This window comes from Vigna angularis, chromosome 11, assembly GCF_016808095.1.
Source record: "Vigna angularis cultivar LongXiaoDou No.4 chromosome 11, ASM1680809v1, whole genome shotgun sequence".
NCBI classification, from domain to species: Eukaryota; Viridiplantae; Streptophyta; class Magnoliopsida; order Fabales; family Fabaceae; genus Vigna; species Vigna angularis.
In genome coordinates, this window is record NC_068980.1 from 21,346,456 (window position 1) to 21,372,019 (window position 25,564).

Below are 25,564 nucleotides of genomic sequence, written 5' to 3' on the forward strand. Positions count from 1 at the left end.
ATATTGCAATAAGATAATTCTTGTTCCTTTTCTTTTCATGCAATCCTCTTCATATAAACTTCTTCGAAAAAGATTTATTACTCAGAGCTTTGACTTTCTTCTAGTTGTGTAGCCTTTACAGTAAAGAGTCAAAAGTTATGTTGTGTCTTGGTAGAGTAACTGTGTTGTGTGTACAGAAAGGACATACATAAAGCATTAAGGAAACTTGAATATCTTTCTATCTCTTATTTCTATTCTAATTCTAAGCAGACTTTTGAATAAATATGGATATCTACACAAAAAAAGAGAGCACAACACAACACAACAGACAAAGAAGTATTATAAGGTAGGTGCTTTAAAGCATTATACGATCCTAAGCGTTTAGGCATAATTTGAGTGTTATTGTTTAGCTTTGTGTGTTTAAGTAACTTATGTTGTTTAGGAAATTTAAGTTATATAGTGTCATATTAGACGTTCTGTTAGAATTCCTTATAGCATTTAGTGCTTATTTTAGACAATCAAACAATTGTTAGAAGCTTGTTCTAGTTAGAAGCTTTTATATTGTTTAGGGTACTTAAGGTGTAACGCTTAGTGCTTCTTATCCTTTATCATAGACGATTAAACGCTTAGGCGATCTTGTTTTAACAATTAAACTTCAAAACAAGGTTTGCTTAGACGATCTTGTCTTAATAGTTCATCGTTATATATTTGGAGCTCGCACCCTTGTCACTGCATAACAAAGCTGTAATCACACATCCACCATCGTGTCTCTCTCCTCTACATCAACATTTGGGGGTGTTTTTATCGTTGCAGAAACATCACACAAATTAACAACACAAGCATGCTTTCAAAGAATGGGCCTTTTCATAAATGGCAGTCCTTGTTCTCAATAATTTTCTCAGAACTTTTTCCCATAAAAAAGTTGTCTTCCTAAAATAAAAGAAATTATTTATTGTTCATGTTGCAACCGAGATCGCGACAGGAAGACGAACCATAAAATAAACGAGTTTAAGAAACAAGGTTTTGGAAGTTGACACCCTAATTTATTCTAAAAAAATATGGAAAACCATAAAATAAGACACAGTCTACAAAAACTGAATTTTTAGTTCAGGAATCGATTACGCGTAGGGAAGGTTTTCAAAATATTTAATTTTCCCCAAAAGTAACACAATAAAAAACATTATTTTATGGACTCGACAATGATTGACCTTACTCCTACGTATTCTCATTCAAAATGATAAATCAAGGTTACTTAGTTCTTTATCTGGAATAAAATTGTTTGAAATTTTGTTTGAAAATTATTATGGATTGTTTTGGAATTTTGGAAAGTGAACCTGATAAGGGTTGACTTTGCTCCTACGTATTTTCTTTCATGATGGAAAATCAAGAATCATGTAGTTCTCGTAAAGAAATTTTGTTTAACAATGTTGATGTGTTGTGTTTGGTTTTGAAGATTTTTTACCTTTTTGGTATTTCAGGAATAGTGGAAAAAAGAAAAGCAACAAGTACTAGGTCGACGTAGACGATCACACGAGTACTTATACTTTTAAAGAAATATTTAATTATTTAGAAAAAAAAATTATTAAGCAATAAAACGATGCGTACGATCACATGAGTGCTTATACTTTCAAAGCCATATTTAATTATTTAGAAGAAAAAAATAGTGATTAAGCAGTAGGACGATGCGAACGATCACACGAGTGCTCATACCTTTATGAATATAAAAACGTCTTTGTCCTTTAATTTTATAATTTATTATTTTTATAAAAAGGGTAAACACCTGAGATAATAAAGAGCGTAAAAACAAAGATGTAGAAAACGGACAAAAACTCTTAAAACAAGAAGGGGTGCAAATATTAAAAAAGGTGCAGGAAAAAAGTTATAGGTTGAGGCCCAGAAAAAATCCAGAACATGAAATACATGTAATAAGAACTTTTGTTTTTATTTTCTAGAATTATTTATTTAATTTTTTCTAAAAGAAATTTGAAAATGGATATTACACGATATGAGGGATCGAACCAACGTCAACACGATATTTGATGATATTAGAAGTAATGACCATCGAAGAAAATGCCCAAGTTAAGTGTAAAATAAAATCATGTACAATATAATATAGTACCCAAATCAACAGAAAAAAGTGGAGGTGACATACCTTCCAAACTTTACAGCTACCTTTCCATATATCTTCTAATCTTTCGATGTTCCAATGATTCCTTCATATATTATAATTTGGTCATATTAGAAATGCCCAAGAAACAAGAAATATCGCTAGGATATAAGTTCTAACCTGGCTCTGATACGATATTAGAAAGTGGTTTTTAAGCCTAACTCAACCCCACAAAACCGGCTTGTAAGGTGAGGTTTGCACTCCACTTATATATTATAATTTGGTCTTATCTCTAGTCGATATGGGACTTTCAACAGCAGAGCCCCTCTTATGCAAAAACGTATTCTCTTTTATACTTTCTTCCTCTCTTTCTATGTTTCTCTATGTCCCTATTATTTGTTTGTCTCTACAGATATTGTAATATTATGATAATCTTGTTTTAATTGTGAATTAATTGACAATGAACAATAGAAAAATAATTGATTTTGATTGCAATATATTAAAAAATCAATCAATTCACATATTATCTAAGATATTGATTATAATTATTCTCAGAAATTTTGTCAACTTTTAGGATCATATTTATTTTTTTAAAAAAGCTTATAATTATTTGGCTTAATATTAAATCAAATTATTATTATATTAAAAACATATTTTTATTTAAAAATCAAGATTTTAAAAATATTTTTTAGTGACTTGTCCTTTGAAGAGTATCAAGATCAAAGAGCGGGTGAAGATATATATAAAACTCTTAAACTTTTGAGTTCTTGGACTCATGAAATTTTTTAAAACAAATTGGATTCATTTTATTTCATTATTATTTATTACCATATTTTTTCTTTTGGGTTAAATTAAAGTTTAAAAATTATATTTTTGTAAAGAAATTTATTTTATTTAATTTATATTTTTTCTTCTTTTTTTTACTCACCATTAATCATTATTTTTACTTTTTTATACTAGTTTTTTTTTTAACTTATTGTTATTTTTTTATTATTGACTTACCTGGACAAAGGTGCTCACACATCACATATCATTTTTATATTCTTTTTTCCCATAAGATTAGGAAAGCAGTGTATTTTGGTGGTTAGTCATCTAATGTATCTTTATCTGTTATTTGCCATAAGCCTATGAAAACTTGCATCCATTATAATCACATTTATAAATTACTATTATCAGTATTTGTATTTTTATATTCTTTTTACCTTTTGTCACTCTAGGTGATTAACATGATTGCACATTCTTCTGAATTTGAGAATATTGCTATTCGAGAAGAAGAAGAAAATGAGCTAGAGATGTTGGCGCGCACATCATGTCCATTAGAAATTAAGGTGGTCCTTCCAACAAACATGGAAAGATTTCCATTTTGATTCCGGTTTTGTTCTTGAGTTTGACACAATTTTCCAGTTAGGATACCTGAATGAATAAGATATAGCTTTGTTGTTTGCAGTTGTACATATCTCGAGGTTCTATGGATTCTTTTTCTTTGGTATCTGATGCTGCATATATTAGTGCAAGCTTGGCTCGAATAACACGGGCATTATTTGGGATTTGTTTACGAAGAGGCTGGTGTGAGATGACTCTGTTAATGTTGGAATATAGCAAAGCTGTGGATCGTCAAGTTTGGCCACATCAACATTCTCTTAGACAATTTGACAATCACCTTTCTGCAGAAGTTTGTTCTTAAATATTGTTTTTACTAAATTTTCTAGATATATAATATTTCATATTGGTGTGTGATATTATTTTTTGGTTAATAGATATTCAGAAAGCTTGAAGAGTGTGGGGCTGACCTAGATCGCCTGTTTGAGACCGAGGAAAAAGGCATTGGAGGCATTAATTCTGTATGCACCAAAGGAAGGGGATGTAGCTTTTAGTAGAGTAATGTTGAATGGTTTCCTTCATAAGTTGCTTCAGATGTTCAAGAAATGTTGATTATTATATTGTTATTCGTTCCCGCTTTTTAGTTGGTCAAGCAAAATCTAAGGTATTTTCCATTACTTCAGTTATCAGCAACTGTGAGTGTGTGAGTCCCATTACCAGAACTGTACTAAAGGTATTTTACAGTTATGAATACCTATGTAGACGGATTAGTTTCACATTTTTTTCATTGATTTCATCACAAAATAGTCTTGACCTCCAGTTCTACAAAATCACTTGTTATTTTGAGGTTGATTTGGTCACTACGCCTGTTTTCACTTGGAAAGATTGTTTTCATGGTACTGCTCAACGTTGGTAGATTTTGGTAGAGGTGAAATAAATTTTCCTTTGATGATGCATCACTCTGTAAATTCTTGTTTTTTTGTTAAAAAAACTGAACACTTGTTATAGAGGAGAAGTTTATTTGACTGTAGAGAGCATTTGAAAAAGAAAGAGGATGAGTAATGAACTCTTGTTGGTTTCTCCTGATTGAGCTTGTGCTCTAGGATTTTTTCTTATCATTCTTTAATGTTTTTTATATCCTTGTAGTTGTTGGTGGAGAGGATGAGGTCATTTGGTCCTTACAATTTGTATGACTGTTTTTAAGGAAACAAGATTATGGAGAAAATAAGCATCCAACTTATGTCCTGCAGTATAATAATTGATATTATATGACATAAGAGATAGATGAAGATAAATAAGAAGTATTAACTAGGTGTATACACTGTGCTGGATATCATGAATTCAATGACTATGTAGTGATAATGTACGAAGTTTTACATTGTCATTCAACCACGAAGTTGGCTTTCAAATTTGATGTGAGGAATTAGAGCAGGTAGAAGCACCTCATCCATTTGATTCTGTCATGGAGAATAAAATCACAAAGCCTTCCACCCATTCACTTTTATGTGTAAAAGCAGAGTTTCTATGGTAACAAGGAGACCAGAGACACCAAATTTGTATCCATTAAAGCTTCCCTACATATCTACAATAAAGCAGCAAAAGAAGTTTCGGAATAAAGCATAACTCAGCAGAAAAAAAGGCATCATATTGATGCCATAGCTATCTCCTTTTACTGTCATATTAACCTTGCATAATTGCTAAAGGACTATTGACTGGTCTTAATTCCTGTACTTCTATACTTAGAGAAATATGTGAGAACTGAACAATAATTTACTCCTTTCAAAAACTTATTCTATTTCTTGAATAACATTATGTGTACATAATCTTCACATGGAGTGTTATCAAAAGACTAATTTCTATTCAAGAACCTTAGCTTTATTAGCATCACTTTTAGTAGGATTTTCCTTTCTAATTATTATTTCTTTTCATCCACTGAAGTTGATTATGAATCCTAATGTGTAAATGGTTTAATTCTATTTATATGTTGCTTTCATAAAATAGTTAAGATTCCTCAACTATCTACTATTACATAAGATAGTCTCATCATGCATGAACTGATGTGATACTTAGCATATTTCCTTACCCAATTTATTATTAATCATACTTGGATCTTCCTGAGATCGTTTTTTAATACACTTAATATAATTTCTAATTAGTGTACAAATTTGTGTGCAAATGTAGGATCTCCCACTCTTGGCTAACTTGGTAGAGTAACTAAAACTACTTCATATCAAAAAGGAATACAACTTTTCTTTTGTTTAAGTTCATAGGCACATGACATCAATGACCTATGTTCTTGTCATGGACATGTGCTTGTCCTTTTAGCCTGATACATGTCTGTTTTTCTGAAATGTTATTAAAGTCAAGTAAGACAGAACACAATCAGTGGTAGAAGCGAAAGGATAGCCTTCTAAGTTGGTACATCTGAAGATTGCAGAAATAGATGACAAGCTCAATGAATTAGTATATAATACTTTACTTGTAAACATGATTTTGGGTTTGAAAATTGTTGGTTCTCAGGATCTTAGGAACTCGTATAAGTAGTTTCAATTCCGTTTTTCTTTTAGTGCTGTAGTGCTGATGTTTCTAGCTTAGTTTAATATTTTAATTCTGCATAGTTAAAGATAATAGTTAGATTTTAAATGTTGACAAATTTGACATATGCTACTTGTTTGGTCTATAACTTTCTCTATAGTTATTCATTTGAGTTGATTATTTTAGCATTGCACTCCTGATTTAATTATCTTTAATTTGAGTGCAAGAACTTAAATTTTGGACTTATGATGCGGTTGCAGTTTGATTTCGTAAATTCCAGAAAGTTTGTAGAATTCAATTTTGACAACTAGTTTTCTTGTCCGGTTTTTGTTAGATAAAACTAGTGCACATGCTAGATTTCGGTTCCTTTATAGTTTCTAGTAGTTAATGTTTATGTTTTATTGTTTGGAGAATATATTGTATGTAGTTTATGTTTTCTTTGTTCCTTGGCTGTGCAATATTGTATTTATGTTATGATACAAGAAAAGATATAGAATTTTTAGTCATCTTCGACTTTAAGTTTACCTCTGTTGTTAGTTACGTAATAAACATGAGGCGAAATCCTCTTCCATGGACATTACCCTGTTTGTTTTTTCTAATGAATCTTCCTATTATGAGTATTGCAGGTTCAATGTCTTGGGTATGCATGAGTTTGATAGTGACAGGAAGAGGATGTCAGTTATATTGGAGTACCTTGACAATTATGTGAAAGTGTTTGTCAAAGGAGCACACACATCCATGCTTAATGTGATAGACAAGTCATTTAGCGTAGAGTTAGTAAGAGCCACGGAAGCTCATCTTCACTCTTACTCTTCCATTGGTTTGAGGACAATTTAGAGATTTAAATGCTTTAGAATTTGAGGAATGGCATGCATCCTTCGAGGCTCCAAGCACTGTTGTTTTTGGCAGGGCTGCTATGCTCCGCAAGGTTTCTAGCATTGTAGAGAACAGTCTCAGCATATTAGGATTTGCCATTGAAGATAAACTGCAGCAAGGTGTGCCTGAATCCATTGCTTATCTAGAGAATATTTACTTATGAAACGTAATTCATTCGTTTACACCTTCAAGCTTTTCAAAGTAGATTTGAAAATTGAATGCTTCATTTTATTTCTCTATTCACCTAATACTGTTATTTTCTAACTAATAACTTTCCCCTTCACGTATTGGCAATTGTTGCCCTGACCATTTTCTTCTTAATAGATATACACAGATATTTAGCGACTCATGGAGACATATACGTGGGTGCCTTGTTTTATGGGTTGTCGTGACTATGTTCAGTGGATTGGCTGAACTTTTCATGGTTGTTTCAAGGATTCCTATTTTCTACAAACAAAGATATTATTTTTTTTTTCTTCATGGATATATTACATATATGGTTTTATCCGTTTATGTTACAATTAATTTATTTATGAATTTTCGTATGTAAGTAGAACTTTAGATAAGACTGTATTACCTACTTATTTATTGATTTTTGGTGTAGGTAATGAGTATTTTTTTCTTATGGTGTAAAAATGCAACGATCTAAATACACATCTTAACAAGATTTCCAAACATAATATTAGTCTAAAGTTTCTTAATATTAATAATCACAGTAAGGATGCAAATTAAGGGTTTCTTCATTCAATATTTGGCTACTGAAAAATATTACGTGCAATCGCTATTGTCAAAGCCAAAAGATATTGGATGATTACACTGATAAAATTCTATAAATTGTCAAATTATTTGAAATTGGGAATTGATTTGTGGAATTTGCTCTTTATTGTTTACTAGTCACGTTTGAAGTTGAATAAACTATTTTGAATTTACTTGTTGATTAAAAGATGTTTGTGTCTGTTGTAAATAATTGTTAACACAGTCATCATGAGAATCAACATGTCCAATCTCATATACTCATCCCTTATACCTTCCACATGTCATTTCTAACTAACATTTGTTCATTAGTCTCTCCTCCTCAGTAGGGTTCAAGGAACTGCATTGTGAGACACCAATAGAAGTAGTCTTAGATAATGCTTGGGAAAATCTGGTTAGAAATTCTTCCTATTCAAATAATAAATGTTTGTGTTAAAATAGTAAATACTTGAGGTGTAAAATTGTAATAAACTTAGTAGAAACTAACATGTGTCCACCTAGATCTCTCATCAACAAAATCTTCTATTGCTCAATCACATATGTGTTTGATGAACATGGACTGAGCGACCAAGCTCTTGTGTTTGGAAATAAAGAAATTTAAAATAAATAATTATTATTACGATACAAATGAATAGAAAATATATAAAGTTGTCATATCAAATGAATAGTGTGGTCCCCTTTCGTCTTTTGAGGCGGTAGAAAGGGAATGATGTCTCTCCCATAAGTTTTTAGCTCGTGCTAAGTATAGTGCTCGTTATGAACTGTAAAAGAGTTTTTACTCATAAATCCTTGAGGAGTAGGGGATATTTGTCCAAAGATGCAGTGGAGGATGACTTGAAATCGTCCTATTTTGGTGAACAAACGTCATGTTTTTAGGGAACAAGTGTTGTAAGGTAGGATACGGGAGAATGACACATGATTTGGAATTTCTTGGGTGTGGCACGTTCTGGATGTGACTTATAATTAAGATGACCTTGTTTGGTATAGCATGATAATAACATTAATATGATGATTAATGTTTATTGTTTGTGTTCTCTTATTTGATGATTTTTTATGGTAGCTCATCCTTATTGTTTGTTATGTTTTGTGATATCATATAACTCGTGTGATGAGTGCATATTTATGCCCACATTTATATTTGAAAAATTAAAATTTTGATGGGATAATTGTGTTTAAATGGTTGATTTTAAGTGAATTTGTGATGATTGAAATTATTGGGTTTGGGAAAGAAAGAGACGTAAAAAGTAAGTTTTAGCGCATAAATTATTCTTGGATGTTCTAATGTTTATTTGTGCAGCTGAGAATATAAGTTTTATTGGTTCAAATGGCAATTCAAGGCCCAAAATCAGGTTTTATTTGGAAAATAATGTACAGATGGGCCAAACAGACAACTTTTACCCTTGCACCTCCCAATTTCCCTACCTACACCCCTCTTCTCTTAAACAGGCCCAATACTAAGCCAAACAGTAACCCTATTCTAAATACACCCCCTAAATTTCCTTACCCATACCCCTCCTAAGCTAGAGTCCACCAGATCATGCCACGTCAGCCCTAACCCATGAGCATCATCTTCCACCTTCTCCACAGAAACCCTAGCCGCCAGTGCCGTCAGCCGCCGTTCCGCTTCCGCCGCAACCACGCCGCAAGACCGCCGCCACCTTCCTTCTCCTTCGCGCAAGGGTTCGAAGCCACCAAGACCGCCACCGTGAAGCTGCCTCCATCCTCCGTCGCGCATCACCATCGCACCTCCATCTTCGTCTTCTCCTCCATTGACGCAAGCTCCGCCTCCGTCGCGCATCATCATTCGCAACCACCGTTCATCTTCCTCGCAAGATCCGTCGCCGCCCTCATCATCAACAGCTGCCACCACGACCACCATCGCCGGAGTCCCGTTCGTCTCCTTCGAAATCGCGCAACCTTTCTTCTCCGCAAGTTCTTCACGCCTTGCCGCCCTCCTCACCAAATCGAGCCACCGCAAACAACCACCACGATCTCGCCGCCACCACCTGCACTCAGAAAAACCACACAGCAAAACCCAGAACAGAAATCGCCACTGCAACCATCGAGGCAGCTCCAAAATTTCGAGCTTCTCCTCTTTTCCTCACGGCACGCAGGCAGCAAAAGGGGAAGAGCCTTTCCCCAAATCTGAAACCCTAACTGGGGAAGGAAGAGGGAAGCCACGTGGCGAGCTCCCATTGGGCGCACCCTTTCTCAGTCAAAGCTGGTCAACACTGCTTAAGTCTGGTCAAAGCTGGTCAACAGGGGTTCTGGTGCAATTTTGGAGAATTCAGTTGGGGCTAAAGCGCAGATAGAGAAAATTTCAGGGCATTTGTGCAATTTTGGAAATTCAGAAAAGTTAAAAGATAAAATTCAGTTGTTGAATTAATTTAATTTGGGAATATCAACCGAAAATATCTTCCAAATAATGTTATAATTATCTAAATCTTTTAGTTATTTGGAAGATATAAGATAAAAGATTCTATCAACTGAATACTCAGAGTCCAAGCCCAATCAAGCCCTATATAAAGAGACCCAGAGACTTCACTTGATTCATTCTCTCATACTCCTCTTACTTTTCTTTCATCTTGTATTCAACTCCATTCATGGAGAACTAAGCATCTAGGGCTATTCTGCTGTAATTCTATTATGGATTCTGAGGTTAGAGTGATTTAATGCAATTGTTTACTTTGATTATTGATTTAAGTTGTTCTCTCTCTATGTCTTTCATCTCTCTATCAAATTAAAAGCAAAGATTTTTGCATCATAATGTGTTTGAATCTACATGCATATTGATTATATGAGTTATAGGGTTTCTAGGTTTAATTGAGAATCTACTTTGATTTAATTTAGGAACTTTCATATGATTAAATGGTTTTTACTATCAATTGAGAATGTACTTTGATTGATTAGTAATAATTTCAACTATAATCAATTGAGAATTTACTTTGATTGATTAGCTTTTAATTTGGTTAGGAGATTTAAGAATAGACATGATTAAACACAATAGAATTTGATTGAGAATGTACTTTGGTTGAATTTATTGTGAATAATCTAGAAAGGTTTTGCATTTGATTGAGAATTTACTTTGGTTAAATGCATGATCGCCCTCAAATTAATTAAGAATGTACTTTAATTAATTTGAAACTTAAACAATAATCAATTGAACAATTATCCGTGAATAACCGATGATGAATCTATCTTGGAAAAGTAGTGGAATTAGCCTATTTAATCATAACTGTTTTTAAGTTTATTATTTGTTCTTTAAACATTCTCCAAACATCATTTTTATTCATAAGCATTGCATAGCATAAGAGTCAGATATTCAAAAGCAATTCCGTGTTCGTTGGGAGACGACTCAGGGTTACTTTAGCCCTATCTACCTTCTTATACTACTTGGCAATACTGAAGTTGCCTTGAAAAGTAGTACTAATTTGATAGCTTCAACGACAGCTTATCAAATTTGGCGCCGTTGCCGGAGAATACGGTTAGTATTTTGAATATTTAATTCTTATTTTTATTTTTATTTTTTTTTTATTTTTTATTTTATCTTTATTTTTTTTTACGCACATACATTTAATTTAATTTGAGTTATTTTGTAGTCTTTAGTCATTCTTATTTTAGGAAAAATCTTTGTTCTTGTTTTTATTAAGAATTTCTTTTGAGAAATACTTGAGGCTAGTTTGAATACACTCTGGCTAGGAAAGACTTGGTACTTAAGTTGTCCATTGTGACGCACCTCTCTTTCCTGGGAGTGGATCCAACAAGTCTCTCTTTTCTCTTATTTGAAATCTTTCTCTAAAGCAAGAACAAAAGAAAAAGAGAAGTCAAGAGAAACAACTTCAAGCAGATTACGTAGTGCATGACCAGAGCTAACCCGGGAGAATTTTATCAAATTAACCCGGAAGTCGAAAGGAATTTGCGTAAGCTGCGGAGAAGATTGAAATTTGGGTGTTCTACTGAAGGAACACTTCCTACAACTGAAGTCATTCCACCTTCATTATCTCCAATCACAAACATACCATCCAATCCTTTACCTGATCCTAGCCCAAACAATATGGCACAAAGAACCATTAGACAGTTAGCCACCTCCCACAATACAGCTATCCGAAGTAACATTGAATATCCTAATGAGGAGTGGGAGCTGAGACCTGACCTGTTAAATGCCTTACCAAAGTTCAACGGGTTATCAAGGGAGAATCCACACAAGCACTTGAGACAATTTCACATGTTGTGTGAAAACTTTAGATCTCCCAGGATCACAATAGAGAGCCTTAAAATGAGAGCTTTTCCTTTTACTCTTCAAGGCGCAGCTCAAGATTGGTGGTATTATCTCTCTGCACGGATTACAAATTGGGAAACTATTGAAAGACTCTTTCTTGAGAAGTATTTTCTTGCATCCAGATTATCAGCTATCCGCAGAGAAATTCAAGATATAAGACAGAGAGATAAAGAGAATCTTAGTGAATATTGGGAAAGATTCAAGAAACTATGCTCTTCATGCTCTCAACTCCAAATGGAAGATTTTATTTTAAGCTTTTATGAAGGCTTAAGTCCTACTGATAGGTCATGGGCAGATGCTGCAAGCGGAGGATCTTTCTTAGATAGGTCACCAGAAGATGGTATAGATCTAATAGAACGGAAGGCAGTAGACAATCAACAGTATGGCACAAGAGAAAATTCAGTGACTTTGTTGAAGGAAGTGCATGAAATTGATAATGGTGCAGTTGATGGAAAGAGGATAGATGAAAGATTGAATAAGCTAGAAAGCAAACTCGACGAGATTACAAGTTTGTTTAAAACCTCAACTCCACAAATTGTTAAGAAGTGTGGAATTTGCATTTCAACTAACCATTATACTGATGAATGTCCTAGCTTGGTGGAGACCACTGTGGAAAACCCATCTCAAGCTTTTGCTGCAAACATGATTGGAGGAAATAGACCATACCAGAATTATCATGATTCGTCCTCCAATAGATATCAGCAGAACAGACAACCTTATGTTCCACCTCAACAAAGGCAGCAATCTCAGCCTGAAATGTCAATGCAAGATTTCATGAAAACAATAGTTGAGCAAAATTCAGAAATAAAGAAATCAATTGAAGAATTGACTCAGAGGGTGGATAAGTTAGAGGCTAAGGAATCAAATAAACTGCCTGCACAAACAGTGATCAATCCGAGAAATGTAAATGCTATCACTTTAAGAACGGGTAAGCAGGTAGAAGGTCCTGAAGGAGCCCTAGAGGATGAAGATAAAGAGAAAGAAGAAGCACAAATTAATGACAATGGAGGATCAAGTGAGCCATCACCTGAATCTACCACTGAAAAATCCAGGTTAGTATCTTCTAATTCTTCTACAAATTCTTCTTCATCTTATTCTCCACCTCCTCCATATCCAAATCGGTTAAAACCGAGAAACAAAAAAATGGAGGAATTAGACCAAGAGATTTTAAATACTTTCAAGAAGGTAGAGATCAACATTCCTTTGCTTGATGTTGTTAAACAAATCCCCAAGTACGCCAAATTTTTGAAAGAACTTTGCACAAATAAAAGGCGTATTAGGGATAATGAGATTGTGAATTTGGGAAGAAATGTGTCAAGTTTGGTTAAGAAACACATTGAACTACCACAAAAATGCAAAGATCCAGGTATGTTTTCTGTTCCTTGTACTATTGGAAATTTAAAGTTTGACAATGCCATGCTAGATTTAGGGGCTTCCATTAATGTAATGCCTTTATCAGTGTTTACTTCTCTATCTTTGGGACCTCTTAAAACTACTGGTGTGGTCATTCAACTGGCCAACCGTAGCACAGTTAACCCTGCAGGTGTGCTTGAAGATGTCCTTGTCCGAGTAGACAAGCTAATTTTCCCTGCCGATTTCTACATCTTGGATATGAAAGATGAAGATGGAATCAAGTCATCAACTATTATCTTGGGAAGACCTTTCATGATGACAGCACGAACCAAGATCGATGTGCATGCAAGAACACTAACCATGGAGATAGGTGATGAGGAGGTGCATTTTAATGTATTGGAAGCCATGAAGCACCCAATTGAAGAGCATTCTTTGTTTTGTATTGATTTATTAAGTGAAATTGTAAATAATTTTTCTGTTAGTTTCTTGGACATTTTTTCAACTTTTTCTCCATCTTTGGACTTTTCTTTTTCAAACATGTCGTGCCTGATTTTGGACGATGAAGCAAATTGTAAAATAGGTGATATTGAGGACGCAGTGTCAATAGATGATACCTCTGTGGCGTCCGAGTGTGATGTTGAGGTGGCTGAGATTACCTTAGGCAGTAAAATCCTGCCATCTGTGGTACAACCACCCGTTTTGGAGTTGAAACCTTTACCATCCCATTTGAAATATGCTTATCTTGAGAGGGATGGGAAACTCCCTGTTATTATATCTGCATTGCTTACTGATGAGCAGGAAAAACAGCTATTACAGGTTATCAAAGACCACAAGAAAGCAATAGGCTGGACTTTAGCAGATATTCCTGGTATTAGTCCTTCATTTTGTATGCACAGAATACTTTTGGAGGAGGATGCTAAACCAGTGAGACAACCTCAAAGAAGACTGAATCCTCAACTGATGGAGGTTGTCAAGAAAGAGGTAACCAAGTTGCTACAAACAGGTATTATATATCCCATTTCTGACAGCACTTGGGTGAGCCCTGTACATGTGGTTCCCAAGAAATCTGGAATCACAGTGGTTAAAAACGAGAAGGAGGAATTGATTCCTACTCGTATTCAGAATAGCTGGAGGGTTTGTATTGACTATAGGAGATTGAACCAAGTCATTAGAAAGGACCATTTTCCTTTGCCATTCATGGATCAAATGCTAGACCGTTTGGCAGGTAAGTCACATTACTGTTTTCTAGATGGATTCTCCGGGTATTTTCAAATTTGTATAGCCCCGGAGGACCAACATAAGACTACCTTCACTTGTCCTTTTGGTACATATGCTTATCGGAAAATGCCATTTGGTTTATGCAATGCTCCTGGTACATTTCAGCGATGTATGCTGAGTATTTTTACAGACTTATTGGAGCATTGTATTGAGGTTTTCATGGATGATTTTAGTGTGTATGGTTCATCTTTTGATAATTGTTTGGCTAATCTTGCAAGAGTTTTGCAGAGATGTGAAGAAACTAACCTTGTTTTGAATTTTGAAAAATGTCATTTTATGGTGGAACAAGGTATAGTTTTGGGTCATGTTGTCTCCAGGAATGGTATATCTGTAGATCCTGCTAAAATTGATGTTATTTCGCAATTGCCTTATCCCTCTTCTGTACGAGAGGTTCGATCTTTTCTTGGTCATGCAGGGTTTTACAGGAGGTTTATACAGGACTTTAGCAAGATAGCTAATCCTCTCTCCAACTTACTTCAGAAGGATGTACCATTTGACTTTGGAGGGAAGTGCAAAGCCGCTTTTGATTCCTTGAAAAAGGCACTCACTACCACTCCCGTCATCCAACCACCTGATTGGACATTGCCATTCGAGTTGATGTGTGATGCATCAAACTTTGCAGTAGGAGCGGTACTTGCACAAAGAAATGGGAAGCTACCACATGTGATATATTATGCTTCCAGGACATTGGACACTGCACAGGCAAATTATACCACAACTGAGAAGGAATTACTAGCTGTTGTATTTGCCTTGGATAAATTCAGATCATACATACTTGGATCCAAGGTAATTGTTTATACAGATCATGCTGCATTGAAATTCCTTCTAAAGAAAGCAGATTCCAAACCAAGGTTAATCAGATGGATGCTACTGCTCCAAGAGTTTGACATTGAAATTCGGGACAGAAGTGGAGCCCATAATCTAGTAGCAGACCATCTTAGTAGGATTGAAAAAGAAGAAGATGAAATTCCTATTCAAGATGACTTTCCTGATGAAATCCTGCTAGAATTGACTTCTGTAAAAGGTATGTATCCTGAACCTTGGTTTGCTGACATTGTTAACTATTTGGCTGTTTCAGCTATTCCTCCATCTTTCTCCAAATCTGAGAAAGCCAAACTGAAAAGTGAGGCGAAGTACTATGTTTGGGATGAACCATTCTTATGGCGCATTGGTAGTGACCAAGTTGTAAGGAGGTGTGTTCCTGATATAGAGATACCTTATGTGCTTGAATTTTGTCATTCATCACCTTTTGGAGGACACTATGGCACGCAAAGGACAGGTAGGAAGGTGTTGGATTGTGGATTATATTGGCCTACCATCTTTAAAGATGCACGGAGGATATATGAAAATTGTGAGCAATGTTAGAGGGCAGCTAGATCCATCACTAGGAGGGAAGAGATGCCTCAACAACCCATGCTATATTGTGAGGTATTTGATATTTGGGGTATTGACTTCATGGGTCCTTTTCCTTCTTCTTCTGGGTTTTCTTATATTTTGCTTGCTGTAGACTATGTTTCCAAATGGGTGGAAGCCATAGCTACAAGGACTAATGATGCTCGAGTTGTTATGAGTTTTGTCAGATCTAACATTTTCTGTAGGTTTGGAATACCACGAGCCATCGTTAGTGATCAGGGGACCCACTTTTGCAATAAGCTGTTAGAGAATATGTTGAAAAAGTATGGGGTGACGCATCGCATTGCTACACCATATCACCCCCAAACTAATGGACAAGCTGAGGTCTCTAACAGGGAGATCAAAAAGATATTGCAAAAGCTAGTGAAGCCAAATAGGAAGGATTGGGCCGCAAGATTGGATGATGCACTTTGGGCACATCGGACAGCCTACAAAGCACCAATAGGTATGTCACCTTTCAGAGTTGTATTTGGAAAAGCTTGCCATCTACCTGTGGAGATTCAACACCGAGCCTATTGGGCTGTGAAGGCTTGTAACTTGGACATGGAAGGAGCAGGGAAAGAGAGAAAGCTCCAACTACAAGAACTAGAGGAGATTAGGCTCACAGCCTATGAAAACTCCAAGTTTTACAAAGAGAAAACCAAGAAATTCCATGATCAAAAGCTTGTGACCAAAAAGGATTTCAACATAGGTCAAAAGGTGTTATTGTACAAGTCCAGGGTAGGGCCTATGAGTGGTAAATTACGCTCCAAATGGGAAGGTCCATTCATTGTAACACAAGTGTTTCCCTATGGAGCAGTGGAGATCAAGGAAGAATCTTCTGATAGAATTTTCAAGGTTAATGGCCATCGTCTGCGGATATTTAATGAAAATCAAGACATGTTGAACAAGACGATGGATGGAGTGAATTTGACCACTCCAACATTCCTTCCACCTTGAAGGAGGTAAGTTCCCTCATACTTTTTCTTTGCATTTTAGATATAAGGCATACATTGAGGACAATGCATAGTTTAAGTGTGGGGGTGTGGGGAAACAATTAATTTTGTTTCCTATTTTGTTTGTCTATTTTGTTTGTTTTTAATAAATATTTGCATTGGATTTGAGAGTTTGAATCAGTAACTGGAATGATCATGAATTTAAGAAAACAAAATGTGTCATGTTGATATGAGTGGATTGCTTTTATGATTTGTTGATTGAGTTGACTTGAGAATTTCCTGATTAAATCTTTTGTGAAAGAAATTTGAACCATGTGAGTTTTGAACTAATGTTAAGGATGGACCACCATGTGCCATACCTATTTTTCTTGTGTGAATTGCCCATGTTTTGTTGATACTCTAATAGTTAGCTTGATTCTGTGTTGTGCAACTAAGGAGAATATGCATGAATTGATATGATTGAGGCATTTCTTGTTTTATCTACTTGGCCAAATAAACTTGTCCTAACATTAATCCATTGGAACCTTCTTTGAGCCTTAAGCCTATTTTTCTTGTTCCCAGTCATTGTCAAATGAGGAAAGAAGAAAAATCATATGTTCCTTACCTTAGGAAAGAAGGAGTAATGGATTCTGTTAGAAATAAAGTGATGAATAAGTGTGTGGGTGAGTACCTCACCCACAAAACAATAACAAGGGTAAAAAGGAAGATGAAAAATTGAAGTAAAAAAAAAAAACAGGAAAAGAAGAAGAAAGAAAAGTAAATCTTCCTTAAAAGAGAAAGAAATAGATTTGTTTTTGAAATCAAATATCATTACTCTTTCTATGTCAATTTCAAAAGCTCAGAAATCCCAAGAAAATTTCCTACCTTTGCCTTGGCCTCAATACAACCTTTCAAAAGTCCGCATGATCAGTAATTGCATGTTTTCTGAAGTGTGTGAATGTTAGAGTCTTGCTAAATATCAAGGGTGTCTACTTACATGGGTATTTTGAGTGTAAACACAAGCCAAAAACACGTGAGAGAATTGGAGAGAAATAGATACATGTTGACTTGAGTGTTGTCTTTCATATTTGTTTTTCTTGGGAATTCAAAAAGGTTAACTCATGTGTGAAGAATAAAGTGATTCCATTTGCATGTCCATGACAAAGTAATGCCCAAATTATTGATCTATGTCTGGTGATGCTCATTCTTTTGATCCAAATGCAAATATAGAATAAAATGACTCAGAACAAAGTCTTGGAATTAATCAATTTTGCCCAGGAGTGCAAAAGGATAAGTGTGGGGGTGTGATGAGTGCATATTTATGCCCACATTTATGTTTGAAAAATTAAAATTTTGATGGGATAATTGTGTTTAAATGGTTGATTTTAAGTGAATTTGTGATGATTGGAATTATTGGGTTTGGGAAAGAAAGAGACGTAAAAAGTAAGTTTTAGCGCATAAATTATTCTTGGATGTTCTAATGTTTATTTGTGCAGCTGAGAATATAAGTTTTATTGGTTCAAATGGCAATTCAAGGCCCAAAATCAGGTTTTATTTGGAAAATAATGTACAGATGGGCCAAACAGACAACTTTTACCCTTGCACCTCCCAATTTCCCTACCTACACCCCTCTTCTCTTAAACAGGCCCAATACTAAGCCAAACAGTAACCCTATTCTAAATACACCCCCTAAATTTCCTTACCCATACCCCTCCTAAGCTAGAGTCCACCAGATCATGCCACGTCAGCCCTAACCCATGAGCATCATCTTCCACCTTCTCCACAGAAACCCTAGCCGCCAGTGCCGTCAGCCGCCGTTCCGCTTCCGCCGCAACCACGCCGCAAGACCGCCGCCACCTTCCTTCTCCTTCGCGCAAGGGTTCGAAGCCACCAAGACCGCCACCGTGAAGCTGCCTCCATCCTCCGTCGCGCATCATCATCGCACCTCCATCTTCGTCTTCTCCTCCATTGACGCAAGCTCCGCCTCCGTCGCGCATCATCATCCGCAACCACCGTTCATCTTCCTCGCAAGATCCGTCGCCGCCCTCATCATCAACAGCTGCCACCACGACCACCATCGCCGGAGTCCCGTTCGTCTCCTTCGAAATCGCGCAACCTTTCTTCTCCGCAAGTTCTTCACGCCTTGCCGCCCTCCTCACCAAATCGAGCCACCGCAAACAACCACCACGATCTCGCCGCCACCACCTGCACTCAGAAAAACCACACAGCAAAACCCAGAACAGAAATCGCCACTGCAACCATCGAGGCAGCTCCAAAATTTCGAGCTTCTCCTCTTTTCCTCACGGCACGCAGGCGGCAAAAGGGGAAGAGCCTTTCCCCAAATCTGAAACCCTAACTGGGGAAGGAAGAGGGAAGCCACGTGGCGAGCTCCCAATGGGCGCACCCTTTCTCAGTCAAAGCTGGTCAACACTGCTTAAGTCTGGTCAAAGCTGGTCAACAGGGGTTCTGGTGCAATTTTGGAGAATTCAGTTGGGGCTAAAGCGCAGATAGAGAAAATTTCAGGGCATTTGTGCAATTTTGGAAATTCAGAAAAGTTAAAAGATAAAATTCAGTTGTTGAATTAATTTAATTTGGGAATATCAACCGAAAATATCTTCCAAATAATGTTATAATTATCTAAATCTTTTAGTTATTTGGAAGATATAAGATAAAAGATTCTATCAACTGAATACTCAGAGTCCAAGCCCAATCAAGCCCTATATAAAGAGACCCAGAGACTTCACTTGATTCATTCTCTCATACTCCTCTCACTTTTCTTTCATCTTGTATTCAACTCCATTCATGGAGAACTAAGCATCTAGGGCTATTCTGCTGTAATTCTATTATGGATTCTGAGGTTAGAGTGATTTAATGCAATTGTTTACTTTGATTATTGATTTAAGTTGTTCTCTCTCTATGTCTTTCATCTCTCTATCAAATTAAAAGCAAAGATTTTTGCATCATAATGTGTTTGAATCTACATGCATATTGATTATATGAGTTATAGGGTTTCTAGGTTTAATTGAGAATCTACTTTGATTTAATTTAGGAACTTTCATATGATTAAATGGTTTTTACTATCAATTGAGAATGTACTTTGATTGATTAGTAATAATTTCAACTATAATCAATTGAGAATTTACTTTGATTGATTAGCTTTTAATTTGGTTAGGAGATTTAAGAATAGACATGATTAAACACAATAGAATTTGATTGAGAATGTACTTTGGTTGAATTTATTGTGAATAATCTAGAAAGGTTTTGCATTTGATTGAGAATTTACTTTGGTTAAATGCATGATCGCCCTCAAATTAAATTAATTAAGAATGTACTTTAATTAATTTGAAACTTAAACAATAATCAATTGAACAATTATCCGTGAATAACCGATGATGAATCTATCTTGGAAAAGCAGTGGAATTAGCCTATTTAATCATAACTGTTTTTAAGTTTATTATTTGTTCTTTAAACATTCTCCAAACATCATTTTTATTCATAAGCATTGCATAGCATAAGAGTCAGATATTCAAAAGCAATTCCGTGTTCGTTGGGAGACGACTCAGGGTTACTTTAGCCCTATCTACCTTCTTATACTACTTGGCAATACTAAAGTTGCCTTGAAAAGTAGTACTAATTTGATAGCTTCAACGACAGCTTATCATCGTGTTGTTATACGGAACATATATTCCGATTGAAGAAAGCGGCGAGATGTTTGGAAGTACATGGAGAATTTTATGATTAATGTTTAAATAATTTCATTTAATTATAATGTAACGATTTTGAATTGTTATTCGAAATTTTTAATCGTTTTAATAAGTTTTCATTTATTTGACACTATATAAATTAAAGTTTTTATTACTTTAGTTTTTTTGTGATAGTATCATATTTTAAATTTTGGTCAATAAGAATTTTTTGTACTTTACTAGTGGCATCTTGAAAAAAAGGTGTTTCACTTCCTCTAAAAGGGCTCTTCTCCCTGCACTTCCTTATTCTCATCTCATACCCCTATAATTACTTTAATGCCCTTCATTTTGCACCATTTTTTAGCATTAATAAAAATTAATGATGACATTAATGATTGTTTCCTTTTTCACCAACTGATTGAATCAATTTAGGTATAAAATGTTGTGCTACGTTTTTCTCTGTTTTTTTTTTGTCTATGCTTGTGTTGCTTATACTCCCTTTGGTGGTGGTAGTTGCAATGGTGGTCCGATGTGTTATTAGTGGTGGTCTTAGTGGTCCGATGGTGGTGGTGTTGGTATTATCTCTCGTGTGCTATTTGATATGTTTTTATATGTTTTTTATTTGATGTTTTCATAATATTTGTTATGTTTCTTTGTATATATTATGTTGTTTTACTTTTAAACTTATTTTTTTTTTCAACAAATAAATAAGTTTAAAATATGTTGTATTTAAATTATAATATATTATAAATGTTTAACCGACGTTTGAAATTTAATTAAGGTCTTGTCGTTCGAAAGTCGGTTGAGGGTCATTGCATTTCGAAATGGGGCAGGTCTCAACCAGCATCCAAATGCTGGTAAAACTATAACCGAACTTCGAAGTTCGGTTGAGGAGTATTTTCATATGTTTTTTATTATTTTTATATTTGTTATGTTTTTTTATCCTACTTGGAGATTCGGTGATGTGTTTTTATGTTTTTTTTATTTGTTTAATAGTTATTATGTTTTTTAAATATATTACGGTGTTTTACTTTTTAACTTATATATATTCTTTTACCATAAATATGTTTTAAGTATTTTGTATTTAATTTATAATACATTGTTTTAAATTGTAATATTTATGTGTTATTAATTTTTTAATGTGTTGTTATTTTTTTTATTGTTTCGTTTTTAATATTTTTTTTGTTATTTATGATGTATTAGTTAATTCGGGATATTTTTTATGTAGTAGTTAATTTTTTGCTATTAAACTTTTTTTATTTGTTATTAATTTTTTAATGTTTTATACACGTTAATGATTTTAAGTTTTGTTTAATTTTGAGTAAGTTTTTTTTTATTTAGTATTTAGTTTATAATATTCTTTGTTATTTTGTATTTTTTGGGTGTAGGGTTTTCGTTTTAAATTTTCAAACACAGTCTTAGTCAAAGATTCCTCTAAAGTGTGCACAAGCTTTGCAGATTTTGAGAAGGTGGTTATTAAGGTAATTATGGGAGTGTAGGATGAAAATATCGAGGTGTAGGGAAAAAAAGCTCCCTCTAAAAGTACCAACACATAACTGTCAGGATTTGTGCTGATTTAAGCGACAAAGACTTATATGCCCTGTATGGATACATAATATACCAACACTGTGCTTTTATACATGTTTCGAAATATATGAACGGGTTGATTTTGATGTGGTTCTTGCAGGTAGAAGCTCTGTCATTTAGTTGAAGAGGAAGACAGTTGGAGGACCAAGAACGTTGTTGTTGATGATGAGCAAGGGAACGAAGATGACCAAATGTGGAAGGAGCAGTGGCTGAAGAAGTGATTGAAGAAGCCAGGTATTCGGTTCGAAGAAGAGGGTCTTCGGTTACAGTTTTTGAGTCGCACATAATCGGTTACAACGTTGGCGTATCCGGTTACACATTCTCGAACACCAGTTCCAGCTTCTCCAACATCACCTTCGATCTCCGGTTTCCGGTTCTGGCGTGTGTTGAATCGGTTGTTTTGTCGTCGTATCCGGTTGGTGAGGATGTGGTGTGTGTATTAATTGGACTTCCATAGCTCCAACGTTGAAAAGCTCCAGCGACTGAACCTTCCTGCATGACAGCGATGGTGGCTTTGGGGTTCACGAGAACGACGAAGATCATGGAGGTCGGCTCGGAGCACTACCAATGGAGGCAGACAGAGACGCAGCCAAGAAGGGGAGGAGGGAGAAGAGGGAGATGTCTACCATGGACAACAAGATGAAGGTTTCTTTGGTGGAGGAGAGGTTTATGGGATGGAGAGGGAGAGGAGGTGGACGACGGTGCAGTGGAGGTTTGACGGCAAAGGTTCTATGTAGTAACAGAAGAACTAAAACAAAGGTGAATAGTTAGCTAGTGAAGAGTAAGATTGAACTAGCCTCCATTGAGCCATAAAAGAAGGCGCTTGGAATGAGGATCTTCAAGGGCCTCCATAAACCAGTAGAAGAGTGTTCTCTCAGCATTTTCATCGACGGTGATGTACCCACTGTAGTGTGCGAAGCTAACGTTGAAGGTTTGACCCGGGAGCGTACCGACCCGGTCCTTTTGTTGTTGGAGCAACAGAGGGTCCGTGGAAAAGGAGGTTGCAAAACCGCCGCATAACAATAGAGTGGCTATGCACAACATTTCCGACCACCCATTTGCCACTCGACGCCGGAACTCCCTGGATCTGTTACTGGTTACAGATAATTCACACCCTTTGCATTGGTTGCATTAAAGGATTTTATATAAATTAAAAATATATTTTTCAGCCCTTTATTTTGGTTTTTAATTAAATCTTATTCATTATATTTTAAAAAATTAATTTAGCTTTTTCATGCGATGCGACAATAACTGCTACAATTCAATTAATTAAGTTTAGTAAAAAAAACTCATTATGTTAAAATTCTGTTAATCAAATTAGGATTTTGGAATGGATTGTGTGCATAGAGTGTTTATATTTATAAAATATACCAGAATCTCTTAGCTGCTTATGCTTATAATTGAATAGCTTTTATATTAATAAGTACTTTCATGTCATACCATATTTTAGAATTTAAACTTCAGGAACTTTCCTTGAAAGAAAATAAAATGAAAATAAGCTTAGACAAGTTGTTCCAAATTTAACGTTGATTATAATATTTTAGAACGAAAAATAAACTTAAAATAAGCTTAAACAAGTTCTTTCAAATTTCACATCCTACAAACTATTATTATAATATTTCTAAAACAAATTAGTTAACAAAACAAAGCTGATCCTATTTTTAAATATTGTATAATTGGTAGAAGAGAGAAGAAGAATAATAACAAATAAATTGATATTATTTGATAGTAAATTATATTACAAACAAATACTACATTTAAAAGTAAATTTATTTTACTACATTATAATTTTTAAATATTAATTTTAAAAATTATTTATAATTTTTGTTTCTTTATAAACATTTTTACAATTAAATATAACATTAATAAATAACATTTTATATTATTTTTATAACTAGAGACATTTTGGTAATCTTTAATTTCTACCATTTAAACTAATTTTTTAAATCTATCACATCAATCAAATCCTACACTAATTTTCACAAACTTTATACACCCAAAAGAACAAAGCCTAAGTAGAACCAGGACAACTTGTTATATCATCAGTAATCACCTTAAGTTAGTTGACAAATGAAACTTTTCATTTTGGCATTCATAAATGGAACATCATAACTTTCCCACTTTGAATATTGAAAATTTTCAACACTAAAAAATTCGAGATTTATTCCTAACCATACACACTAACTCCTTAATTTGAAAAATAGTAAAAAAAACACAAATGGATCCTGAAATCTATTATAATTTCTCATCCTCCAAATCATCCAAATAATTGTAATAATAGCAACCACTTTAATTGTTTTAAGCAAAAGACTATAAGGAGACTCTATAAACTGAACAACCAAATCCAAATAAGAAAATTATAAATCTTGAAAGATTTCCTTCAACCGTTCCCACAACCGTATAGTAATAGAACAATGAAAGAACAAATAAGAAAAAAATTAAACATTATTACCACACAAAGAACACATTAACCATTAAACTATTGGTTTTTTTAACCTTCAAATCAATAGGTAACCAACCATACAATAACTTTCAAAGAACCAAAGTTTTAGTTTGTAATAGCTATCCAACCAAATCAAGTTTCCCCAATCTACACATTCCATACCAAAAGTGTAACATTTTTTTTGCAACTTTTAGACAAAGAACACCATTATCATCCTAAATTCAATTAGGCACATCACCATCTTCATTAACTATTAAAGAAGAAAAATCACATAAAGTGAAAAAAAAATAAAACTTCTAGTGAGTACCTGTCTAGACTGAATGAACAACAAAATATAACTTTACTATGTCAATATAAGAAATTGTAGCCAATTTAGATATGCAAATGTTAGAACATCAATAATCATTCCAAAGATTAGTACAATCACTCTTACTTAATGTCCAAAACGTATTTTCAAGAACAATATCATATGTGTCTTTAATACCATGTCAAACTGATGACGGCTTAAAGAACATATATTTCTAATACTTAGACTGAAGAAATCAAATACACATCAATTTAGTTCAAGTCATTTTTTCTTAACCAAACTCTCAAGCTAAACATAGCATATATGTTTTATTCTCCTATTGAATATTGGTAACCTGCAAATCAACATTGACCTTAGAACCACCCAAGATAAACCATTTAACAGTGAGTGGTTCCCATTTTTTGTGTATATTCAGTCCAAAAACAAAATTGAATCCATTGTTTCACCTCAAGAATAAACTTAATAGGTCAAACTTGAAAACTATAAAACAATAACTTTGGTACTTGAATTATTTACATCCTACTAAAAAACTTTCCTTTCCAAAAAATAAATTTATTACGAATCTTATCAACCAAAATTTGAAAAAATTGTATCTTAGGAACTCCTAATAAAAATTGATACATCCAAATACGTAAATAGAGGAAATCCTTAATTTAAAAAAAAAAACTATTGAGATATCTAACAAATGAATGAAAAACATTAATAAGAGTTGGTAAATATATAATTTAGAAAAAAAA

General features: G+C 34.4%; 1 protein-coding gene across 4 annotated transcripts; it reads left to right on the plus strand.

Annotated features, from left to right (window-relative positions):
• The first annotated feature begins 3,261 nt into the window (after nucleotides 1–3,261).
• LOC108323531 (DExH-box ATP-dependent RNA helicase DExH14) lies at nucleotides 3,262–7,376 on the plus strand. 4 transcript variants are annotated; one of them, XR_008246256.1, is made up of 5 exons: nucleotides 3,262–3,414; nucleotides 3,534–3,758; nucleotides 3,844–4,139; nucleotides 6,568–6,936; nucleotides 7,142–7,361. XR_008246256.1 is itself a non-coding variant. In XM_017556013.2 (3 exons), exons 1-3 carry the CDS (start codon nucleotides 3,313–3,315, stop codon nucleotides 3,958–3,960), a joined length of 459 nt encoding a protein of 152 aa, XP_017411502.1. In that variant the 5' UTR covers nucleotides 3,268–3,312; the 3' UTR covers nucleotides 3,961–7,134. The 4 variants fall into 4 exon arrangements, 1 of the variants encoding a protein (XP_017411502.1); XR_008246255.1 differs by having other exon boundaries at nucleotides 3,844–4,070; nucleotides 7,142–7,357; XR_001831679.2 differs by having other exon boundaries at nucleotides 3,844–6,936; nucleotides 7,142–7,376.
• Nucleotides 7,377–25,564: the final 18,188 nt, after the last annotated feature.

What these genes read in the sequence shown, in the direction of transcription:
- LOC108323531 (XM_017556013.2), top strand. Translation starts at nt 3,313, where the DNA reads ATGATTGCACATTCTTCTGAATTTGAGAATATTGCTATTCGAGAAGAA. An exon ending in CATGTCCATTAGAAATTAAG is followed by an intron (nt 3,415 to 3,518) that starts GTGGTCCTTCCA and finishes AATAAGATATAG; the next exon opens with CTTTGTTGTTTGCAGTTGTA. An exon ending in ACAATCACCTTTCTGCAGAA is followed by an intron (nt 3,759 to 3,843) that starts GTTTGTTCTTAA and finishes TTTGGTTAATAG; the next exon opens with ATATTCAGAAAGCTTGAAGA.